This window comes from Spea bombifrons, chromosome 1 (assembly GCF_027358695.1).
Source record: "Spea bombifrons isolate aSpeBom1 chromosome 1, aSpeBom1.2.pri, whole genome shotgun sequence".
Classification (NCBI taxonomy): domain Eukaryota; kingdom Metazoa; phylum Chordata; class Amphibia; order Anura; family Pelobatidae; genus Spea; species Spea bombifrons.
In genome coordinates this window covers 4,077,777-4,089,690 of record NC_071087.1, presented here as the reverse complement: position 1 = coordinate 4,089,690, position 11,914 = coordinate 4,077,777, and the positions used below count along the sequence as shown (strand labels likewise).

Here is an 11,914-nt window from a genome sequence, read left to right as displayed (position 1 = left end):
ATGGAGCTGCTTGTCCTCAGGAAGTAATGTGTTTAAAGAGCCCACCACACGTTTCTTTATGATAGATTGATTTCCTTTGCTTGTCACAAGTGTGTTAAAAAGATAATATTTGCTAGGCACTTCTCCTCTTTCATTAAAGAATATTTCAGTTTCACTAAAGTCACGGTAATGCAACCTTTTTATATATTCATGCAGCTATAACGGGAAAATTAATTGTGTAAGAAACATAGACTCAATTAATAATAATAATTACAGGCATACCTCACTTTAAGGACAGTCACTTTAACGACACTCGTGAGTAAGGACATAGTTGCAGCACAACCATTCCCCTGTTTATGTACTTTCACTTCGCAAGAACAGACACAAAACAGCATGACGCCAGCACGTTAGTTCATCTGTCGTGCATCTTTTTGTGCGTCTTGTGCTTTGTGGTGGAACGACCTGACGATTCCAGTGCAGAACATGCATTGATATGTGACATAAGTAATGCTTCACTTTAAGTACATTTTCATTTTACATACGGGCTCTGGACCCCATTGTGTATATGTTAATGTGGGGTATGCCTGTATCAACTAGATCACCATATAAACCTTTCTTAAAAAGTAAAATTCTCACCATAACTGAAAGGACAGAGGATGTACTATGATCTTCATGTGTCATTTTTGCCCCCCCCTCCGCCTAGCGAAAACAGAATTTGACTACAGATAACAACTATTTGGTCCATCTACCTACATCTAAGGCTTCAAACTTATAGTTGAAGCTCTGTTTTTGTTATGTTTATTTAGTCTTAAGACTTTACTTTCCTACTGATGAATACATTAGTTGTGACTGACGCAAGACAGTACCAAAATTAATATTATTTTCCAGGGTTACCTTGATGCTCAACTGGTAAATCTGATGCCTCTGTTGCTCAAGCAGAGATCCTGGCAACGGCAGTGCCTCTACCTAGGTGGCCACGTAATATGCATATGTGATAGTATACCTAGCTAGGTCACAGTTAAACTCGTATGGGATTCTTGCATGGAAAGAGTTAAAATACTGCCATTTGAAACAACAATGGGTGTCTAGTTTTAAAAATATATGACATAATGGGGTAGATCGAATTGGCCTGGGCATAAGTACAAACTGACCAGGTGTCAAAATTCCAAAAAATGCACACCTCCCTAATGTGGCCTTTTAGCCCCCAGACAACCCAACAAACCTATACATGGGTGACATCACTGTACTCAGCAGATGTTGCAGAATACATATTGGGGTGTTCTTTCACAGTGACATACACCTGGAGCTGTAAATTCATACAGTACAGTGAAGTACAGTGTGTCTGAAAAAAATCACACACAAAAATACAACCGCAAGCATTAATAAAAGGCTGATGTTAAAATTAGTGCATGGAAAGGGTTAAAATACCAGCACTTGAAATACCTTGGAGAATCTAGTTTTCAAAAACATAAGGTTTGTTAAATTGACTTGTCTGGGTTAAAAAATGTGTCAAATAACACTTGGAGGGAGAATGACCATATGTCAAAATTCCAATTTAAAAAATGCGTGCCAGCCAAATGTGGCCTTTAAGCCCCAAATAACCCGACAAACCCATGCATGGGTATCACTGTACTCAGGAGATGTTATTAGGGTGTTTGACACTGACATATTCCAGGAGCGATAAACTCATATCAAAAGTAAAATGTGTGTGAAAAATGCAAAAAAATACTACCACAAAGTTTGACTGGTAATAGAATTAGTGCATGGAAGGAGTTAAAATGTTAGCATTTCAAATACCTTGGGGTGTCTCGTTCTCAAACATATGGTTTCATGGGGTAAATTGAATTCAAATAGGTCCCAAATGGGAAATGGGGGCAGTATGATCAGATTTTGAAATAGCAATTTGCTACTTGTAGTTATTGCCCTTGCAAACAAACCCAAAACATTGGGCGTTTTTAAATTAGGACACATATTAGAATCTGTTTTGCAGGTTTTTTCATTAGCTTTTGTAGATGAGTAGAAACTATTTTCAAATAAGAAAAAGTCCTTTTTTAATTATTCACCATATCTTATGTTTTTTTCTCCCCGTAAATTTGATGATAGAATTAAAATGATGGTATCCAAAGCCCTTCTTGTCCAAACAATATATACCTTGTGTGGATACCGCAAATAATAAAGAAGAAAATTATAGCTTAACATGAGCGCTGCAGAAATGTTAAAACAGCCATTGTCGTGAAGGGTGCAAAAAAACCCAGCTTTGTCCTTAAGGGGTTACTGTATTATCGTTTTTAAACATTATCTTTGCTAGTATAGGGTGTAGATTCCTAATTTGTGTGTTGGTTGTTAGGCTATATCTCTTCTAAATACTATGTGCATCTATATTTCGCTGCTTAACCCCTTTGTGACAATGGCTGTTTTAACATTTCTGCGGTGCTCGTGTTTAGCTGTAATTTTCTTCTTTCCCGTTTACTTAACCCACACAAGTTATAGATTGTTTTTTTCAGGACAAGAAGGGCTTTCTTTAGATTTCAGTATTTTGATTGTATCATATCATTTACTATTAAAAAAAGTATACAATATGGAGTTTTTCAGACTTTTACTTGAAAAATCTTTTACTCATCTATAAAAGCTAATGAAAAAACCTGCTAAATAGATTCTACTGTTTGTCCTGAATTTAGAAATACCTAATGTTTGTATTTTTTTCCTTTTTTATTTTTGCACGTTATGGGGCAATAAGTACAGGTAGCGTTTTGCTATTTGAAAACCATTTTTCCAAATCTGGTAATTCTCCCCCCCATGTGCTGTTTCGGATATCTTTGAAGCCGGCCAATGCAATTTACCCCATCAAACCATATGTTTTTGAAGACTAGACACCCCAGGTATTTTAACTCTTTCCATGCACAAATTCTACTACCAGCCTTTGTCAAAGTTTGCAGTAGTGTTTTTTGTGTGTATTTTTACCCACATAGCTACTTTATGTATGAATTTACAGCTCCTGGTATAGGTCACTGTCACACAACACCCCAATATGTGTTCAGCAACATCTCCAGAGTACAGTGAGACATGTGCATTTTTTTACATTTAAGTTTGTGAGGCTTTTTTGTTCATTTTGGTTTTGCGGTTTGTGCTCGCCATTTTATAAACACAGCAGTTACTGTGAAACTTTTGCACCAGATCTCATCCAAACTATTCATAATTCCTCCAAAACCATAACGTGTAACATATAACTTAATAGTATATTCACCTTGTTTTGATATTCATAATTCAGCAAATCTTTTTCAGGACGATTGAAACGCCGGTTCATATTGTGTAAAGCACGAGCCAGGGCATTAACCGCAGTGTAAGTCAGATAAGGGATGGAATCAGTTTTGTAACTAATCAGATCTATAATATTCTGTTTTCCAGTGCAGTTATTTGCAGTAAAATTATATAGACATTGGAAAAAATCACTTTTGTGCCGATTTGACGTTAGACAATGAAACTCTAATAGCCAAATATCTTCCTGCAGGGGATCAGTCACGTCGTTGGATAGCTGGACAGTTTCCATAAATGTTTGCAAGCCTAGAATTTCCGTAACGAGGGCTGAAAAACTTAAACCGCTGCTAAAAGGTATGCCTGTTTTTATACTAAAAGTTAAAACATACGACCATGAAGATGTATAGATAAGTGTTATATTTTGCAGCATTTGCGCAGATTTGTTGTTAAGAAAGGCGTAAACACAATTCAGATGACATGTACCGATCGCTATTATAACCTGTGATGTTGATTTCTTAATGATATCCAGATCCTTGTGGTTTTCTTGCAGTGTGTCTGAGATTTTGATGATGAACTCAATGCAGATCCCGCGCCCGGTGATCACTTGGCTCAGCTCCCGGAGCTGCGTCTCTCCACTCTGATCTCTTGTTGTCATTATTCCAACCCAATTCCAATCAAAATATTTCAGCAGCTTTACAATGGCTTCATAATAAGTCAGATCATTTTGTGTTGTGCGGAAAAAGTATGGATAAAGAATTCTGTCACTGAGCAGCGGGTCGGTGGCCCCATAGCTGATCTAGAAAAGAACAAGAAGAACAAGAAAAACAAGAAAAAATATTGAAACATATCTCACATAATCAAATTATATGCTAATGTTTCTTTTTAAAAGTATATCACATTATTAGAAATCGTTGAAAGTGTATATCACTTAATAATTTGTGTTATCACTGCTATGTCTTAAGTAAGAAAGGAATAGATACAAAACATGTTGTATAAATGTGTAATTTAATATTAAGAAGGAATGAGGGTAGAGCTTAATGAACAAGGCTCTTGGGTCTATGCACTGGAAAGTTGCATGGTCGGTTGAGTTAGGGGTTAACTGGTTTACTGACCAGACTTTGGAAGGGTTGCATGCCCTCAAACGTTTACACCGGGAACAAAAACTTGCATATTCTTCAAAATTTGAGTGTGTGACTTTTTTTTACCATGGAACACAGTGAAGACAGTCATTATCAAGCGGAGAAAATATGGCACAACAGAGACATTACCAAGAACTGGACATCCCTCCAAAATTGATTAAAAGATGGTCAGGGAGGCTTACAAGAGGCCTGCTGCAACATTAAAGGAACTGCAGGAATTTCTGGCAAGTACTGGCTGTGTGCGACATGTGACAAGAATCTCCCGTATTCTTTATATGAATGGGCTATGGGGTAGGGTGGCAAGATGGAAGCCTTTTCTTACAAAGAAAAACATCCAAGCCCGTTTGCAAAAACAAACATCAAGTCCCCCAAAAGCCAGTGGGAAAATGTGTTATGGTCTGATGAAACCAAGGTTGAACTTTTTTGCCATAATTCAAAAAAGGTATGTTTGGCGCAAAAACAACACTGCACATCACCCAAAGAACACCATACCCACAGTGAAGCATGGTAAGGGCAGCATCGTGCCGTGGGGCTGTTTTTCTTCAGCTGGAACCGGGACCTTAGTCAGGGTGGAGAGAATTATGAATATTTCCAAATACCATGCAATTTTGGCACAAAACCTTCAGGCGTCCGTTAGGAAGCTGAAGATGAAGTTCACCTTTCAGCACAACAACGACCCAAAGCATACATCCAAATCGACAAAATCCACCAGAAGAAGATAAACGTTTTGGAATGGCCCAGACCGGAAACTGTGGGGTTATCTGAAGAGGGCTGCGCACAGGAGATGTCATCACATATATCGGGCATATATTGCCACGTCAAGATGCGTTATGCTAAGAGACTCCTACCCAAAAAGACTGATTGCTGTAATAAAATCAAAAAGGTGCTTCAACAAAGTATTAGTTTAAGGGTCTGCACACTTATCCAACCAGGTTATTGTGAGGTTTTTTTTTTATTCCCCCCCCCCAAAGATTTCAGTTTGTTTTGCAATTTAATTATTGCATAATATAACTTGTGTGGGTACAGTAAATAAGAAAGGGGTTAAAGGAGGAGGGCAAAGGTGCAGACTAAAAATCAATAGTGTAAACATAAATTTGGGATGTGGACTGAGGTGGCTCTCTACAAAAGACATTTCAATAAATCCAGACACACTTAAAAAATACATTTCATATAACGTATTTACATGTATAGATCCATATGCTGTTTTTGAAGCACTGTTTTTGATCTCTACATGTGAATAATAACAGCACTGGAATTAAGAAATTCATGCAGGGGCTGCATTAAGGTGCATGTATTGGTCATATATTCAATGGTCAATGAATAAATGTAGCCAGGAGGTACCTGCAAATGGGCCAAAAACTATTAGGACAAAATTTTCAGTTTGTTTTTTGGCCCCATTTGGTCTTCTGACGATGCGGAAGTGAAAGCAGTCAACAGAGATGGTAGGGAAACATTTAGAGAACATATGAGAACATATATTGGGGGGTCTAGCATAGTTTTGTGGCTTTGAAAAAATCAAATGAGCAGGTGCAAATCCGGGAGAAGCAGAAATGAATGCGAAGTAAAATTAAAAAGGAAAAACTTTATTCGTATCCTTAGACAGAAACAGAGACAAAATGATTCTGCAGGATCAGACCTCATGCTTGATGCGTTTTGCACCTACCTGCTTACTCCAAAGCTGTCTGACTTGTGGGTAAAGTAACACCCTTTAAATACTTAAGCTTAACCAATCAAGTTGATTTAAAATTAAAAAAATGTGTTATAATCAATACAAAACGATATATACGCGTGTGTTTTTTTAACCCTTTAGACTACATCAATCAATGTGATAGTTTTCAAATATATGCCAATAAATAAGACAAGTCATCCTGTTTATTTCGCTTAGTGCAGATAAACAGTAAATAAATATCAATAATTCATTCTTCAATACATTTCAATAAATATCAAAAGTCAACTCATTCATAAATAAATGAAAATGGTAGTACCGTTTCACAAAAAACAGTAGCAAAGGAGCCAACTACAGACCAATAGATTTTATGTGAATAGTGGGTGAAATTAAATGAAATCTGCTAAAATAAGGGATTGTTGAGATATATAATATTGTGATTGTTAGAATAGTATAATGGATAACACAATGGTTGAGTGACAAGAGATAGAAGCTTGTGGTTAATGTTGAATTGTTACTGAAGGGTTATGTTATTGTGTTATTACAACATGTATGTCTTTTTTGCCCTTAATACAAAGGTCTGCAACAGAATAAACATTTCGGGTGGAATAAGCCAAACTGAAACTATTTAATTATGTTATAAAAATGACAGTTGCAGTTCAATATAAATACCTCATCCAACCATGTCTTTATGGACCTTGCTTTGTGCACCACTATATAGACAAAAATACACACCTAATTATTGAAATCAGCGTTTTGGCCTCTTACTTCCAATGAATGGGAACCTTAACCCCTCCCGGACCGGGACATACCTGGTACTTCCTGATCAGATGTCACCAACAGAGCGGGACGTACCAGGTACGTCATCTCAAAAAGAAATGCCCCCACGTTGCCACAATCATGGTGATCGTGGCGGCGCTGCTGTTGCTGTCTGTCTGGGTGTCTGAGCAGACAGCACAGCCACCCAGAGCCTGCCCCCGAGCCTTAGATCACTCCCACAGAGTAATTTTGTCGGCTCAAAATCCGCTTTTCATAAAATGATCGCGGCATTGAAAGGGTTAACGCTGCATTGACGCTCTCATGGAGTGAACAGGCAGCTTCAGGCAAGTGTAAGGACCTGCCACAACACTCCCCTGCTGCCTGATCGCTCCATAAGATCACGGCATTCCAGGGGTTAATACCCATTTTGTATGGGGCTCTGCTGCTGGTGGTCTGCCAGGAAGCCGGCCAGGCAGACCAGCAACAGCAAAAACGAGCCCCCACAAGTCCTTTGAGCAGTCCTGTAGGTTAAGTGTTAAAATGCCCCAAGTAAAATACTTTGGGATGTCATATTTCAAAAAATATATACTTTTGTTGGGCAGTTTTTCTTTTTCCAGCCTCTATTGGGGCGCAACTCCCAACATACCACATTTAAAAAAAATCTTGTTTAGAAACAGCGATGCGCGTCATTCATATTTAACCCTATAAGTGCCAAAATAAATGAAAATACCAGGCATATGAGGTGTTTCCAAAAACAGGACAAATACCCAAATACATTTTTGGAGTTTTTTTTCCCATTTGCACTGTTGCAAGTTTTTATAGGTGAAACTGTGAAAATATTTACTTTTTTTCCTAATTTCCCCCACATTTTTAGATATTTTTCATACTTAATGATGGTTTATATATATAATTATTATTTCAATAGAAAGCCCTACTTGTGCTAAAAAAACAATAAATGATTTGTGTGGGTGCACTAATTGATAAGAGAGAAATTACAGTTAAAGAAAGACATAGCAAAAACACAAAAACGGCTCCGGTCTTTTAGTGCCACCTTAGTATCAAAATCCCGGTCCCGAAGGGGTTAATGCTCCAGCACCAAGACATTTCAGACAATGCTATGCTTCCAACTTTGTGAGAACAGTTTGGGGAATGCCCTTGTCTATTCCAGCATGACTGTGCCCCAGTGCGCAAAGCAAGGCCCATAAAGACATGTTTGGTGTGGAAGAACTTGACCGGCCTCACAGAGCCCTGACCTCAACCCCATTGAACACCTTCTTGTCCAACATCAGTGTCTGACCTCACAAATTCTCTACTGGATGAACGGGCAAAAATTCCCACAGAAACACCCAAAATCTTGTGGAAAGCCTTCCCAGAAGAGTGACAGTTGTTATAGCTGCAAAAAGGGGACCAACTACATACTAATGTTTATGTATTTAGAATACGACATCAAAAATCTTTCTGTTGGTGTAATAGTCAGGTGTCCCAATACTTTTGTCCATATAGTGTGTATGCCATTTACCTGCGTGTATCCATATAGACCGAGAACCTGTGCCGCTGCAATGCTCGTGGCAGAGTAACGATCTCCTAGAAATCCAGCTATTTTACTCTTCTTCTGGCAGGAATAATTCGGAGCTTCTCTCCTTCTGCCAGATAATATCCCCAGGACATTCTTTACAGATTTCTGGCTATCTCCACATGAATCAAATACATGATATCCCAGGGTGACATTGGGCAAAATATCTGGGTTCCGATTTATCTCATCAACAGCAAAGAAAAAGGTCATGAGAGTTCCGTATTCTTTATCATTCAAACTGTGGGAAGAGAGAGAAAACTTATATTAATTAAAAAGTTTTATGTGGAAATGGATTGCTTAATAACAAAGCTGAATCATTTATTTTGTTAAAATAACAAACATTGACTTAGTTAATTTAATAAGGGCTTTGTAGAAGCAGCAGGCTGAGGAAGGGCATCTCCAGCATCTCCTGGCAGGCTGTACCTGTGATGGTCCGGGAGCTGGGAGAGGACAGCAGGGGCTCCACCATGTGTCTGAACTTCAGATTATTTGTAAGTCATTTTTATACAGTTTAATAGTGTATGGAAATTATGCAACGCTGTAGAGTTTAAATCTGTGCCATCAAGGGCTGCCAACGGGTCCCCATTTTTGGATATCCTAGCTTGAGTGCAGGCACCTCAACTAAAATTCATTAAAATACCTAATTTCAAGGTAAGGATATACAGTATCCAAGGCCCTAACAGTACTGGTTAAAACAAAATAAAAATGTCTGCTTTTTAAAATAAATTATACTTGATTAGGAGAGTCCCTCAAATGTTATCCCTTTTTCTGTAATCTTACTTAAATCTGTCTCGGAATAGAAATATTATGTAAATATTGAAAGATGTTTTCCAAAATGATGAAGTGCTCTGTGTATTGGTTACAGCAATCAGAGGAAAACGTGTGATAAATGATAACTAATCACAAGTAAACATTCTATACCACTTCTAAATCATGACATCACAACATGTAACTTATAGAAAATACTTACTATGCACATAAAGAATACTCTTTAACATTATTGTTATCATACATTTTTTTTATTCCAGTATTCACAGTAAACAGCCCACCGATGATAATAGCGCCATCCTGGTAATATTCATACTCAAAAGCAGTACTTTTCATCTTGAGTTGACATCCAGGGTGTGATTTCCGAGTTTCGGATGTTCCAGGCACCAGCCACAAAATAACCAGAAAGAAAATAGCTGCAAACTCCCGAGGAATAGCTCTGGACAGACGCTGCTCCATCACAGCCGGCGCCGTTCTCTGTATGTAAAATCCGCGGCAGCTCTGCAGGTTCACAATATATCAGCGTTCAGCCGATTCTATATTAAACCAGGCAGCTGTGGCTTTTATAAATACTCCAAGATATAGATGTATTCGTTAAGGTTTATTCCGTACACAAGCTTCATAAATTCCCAGTACAAGCGTAAATAAACAATGTTTTAATTGTTGGGGCTCTGAGGTTTTCTTTTAACTTCAGATTCAGATATTCTTATAATCATTTAGTAAAAGAAATTCTACAGTAGGTAATATTTAGCTGATTGGTAACATTTTTGGCGACAATATGCTAATTTATAACATAACAGTTAGGAATTTTGGAACATAGGACAGGAATGTTCATACTTGAGAACCTGAGCAAAAACTTTTCTTTAAAAAAAAAAAAAAGTACAGAAAATAGCACTTCTTCAAAAATGTTCTTAGAAGCCCCAGCGGAAGTACCGGGCAGCAATGGATGTTATCTACGCATATGGCGCAAACAGCCAACAGACACAGAGTGGCATATATGGGATATAAATCATATCTGGGGGGGCTAGGTATGCATAACTGGGGGGCAGGTTGGCCAATAAAAGAAAATAAAAACAAGAAATACAGTTTTCTCAATTATAGTTTTTATTAAATATGAACAAATAGCTTACATGTTAATTTATATTTATTAGAGACAGATGAGTGCAAACCAGAAGAATGTTGCAGTAGTCAAGACGGGAAATGAAAAGTGGAGTGGAGATGGAAGGGGGGAAGATAATGAGTTCAGTTGTAGAATGATTACGTTTCAGGGAGCGTTGTGACATCCATGAAGTAATAGTCTGTAGTAGCAAATTAATCAAGAAGAAGGTGGTGATCAACAGAATCAATACCACCTGATATGCCTTCTGTGACGGGACCGACCTGTACCCCAACTGGGTACTCCCACCAATCTTTGCTTCCTCCTGCCGGGACACCAACAATTAACCCCTTCAGCGCCAGGCAGAACCAGCGTTGTAGATAGAAGGGGGGCGTCGCTGTACCGGAGCTGCGTTGGCACTGTGGCTATCCAAAGCTTAGCTACACAGCATGGCTATTGTCCTGAAAGGACAATAAAGGATCGTAGCAGCCCACCCCAAGCATCAGGCAACACTCATGTTGAGGTGAAAACAGGACTCCCCTTATTAAAACCAAATACAGAGCTATATATACACAAGTAAGAAATGGGGCAAGACAAATATCACATGATCTAATTACCATGCCAGGAAGGAAGTAATTAGATCAAATCCTGCAACACACTATCCGGGGGAAGGACAGGATGACATGAGGCATAAATACCGTATTTGCTCGATTATAAGACGACCCCGATTATAAGACGACCCCCCAAAATCAAAATATTAATTTAGGAAAAAAACAAAAAGCCTGAATATAAGACGACCCTATAGGAAAAAAAGTTTTACCAGTAAATATTAATTCATGTAAATATATTTTTTAAATTTCCTTTTATTTGCCAACCTGCCCCCCCCCAGTTATGCCACTCTGCCCCCAGAAATGCTTTATACCCCCCCTATTTGCCACTCTGCCCCATGATATGCCTTATACCCCTATATGCCACTCTGGCATATAGGGGGTTAAAAGGCATATCATGGGGCTGAGTGGCATATAGGGGGTTAAAATGCATTTCTGGAGGTATATATGCATATCATGGGGCTGAGTGGCATATAGGGGGTTAAAATGCATTTCTGGAGGTCCAGAAATGCATTTTAACCCCCTATATGCCACTCAGCCCCATGATATGCCTTTTAACCCAGCATGTACTGGCTGCCTTGGCTTGATAGGAGTGTGATTGCTGCTAACAGCAATCACACTCCTATCAAGCCAAGGCAGCCAGTACATGCTGGAACCTGGGGATGATAGTAGTGGGATTACAGCCTCCCTATGCCATGCTACAACCCCCACCCCCCTTACACATCCATGCTATCACACACAAACACACATTCACAAACATTTAAATACTCATTCATTCCATTAATCACACATACTTCACACATTAATCACACATACTTACCCAAAAACCCTCCCCCACCCCCTTACCTGAACTGCAGATCTCTCACTCGAAGACTTCTGCAGGGGACCGGCTGTACCAGCAACTTCTCTGGCCCCGCCCCCAGAGGAGGGAGGGGGAGATAGAGTTCTGTGAGGAAGCTACAAGCTTCCTGTCCTCCTGCTTCTAACGGAAGAGACGCTGCTCGCGACCGGTAAGCAGCATGGCCCCAGCCATTTTTTTGGGGTCTGATTAGAAGACGACCCCGATTATAA

General features: G+C 38.9%; 1 protein-coding gene across 1 annotated transcript; it reads right to left on the bottom strand.

Moving 5' to 3' along the window:
- Window positions 1-3,086: 3,086 nt before the first annotated feature.
- On the bottom strand, window positions 3,087-9,598 carry LOC128490231 (vomeronasal type-2 receptor 26-like). Its single transcript, XM_053462412.1, has 3 exons — window positions 9,456-9,598; window positions 8,318-8,609; window positions 3,087-4,030 (listed from the first exon to the last, which is right to left on the bottom strand). Exons 1-3 carry the CDS (start codon window positions 9,596-9,598, stop codon window positions 3,170-3,172), a joined length of 1,296 nt encoding a protein of 431 aa, XP_053318387.1. The 3' UTR covers window positions 3,087-3,169.
- Window positions 9,599-11,914: the final 2,316 nt, after the last annotated feature.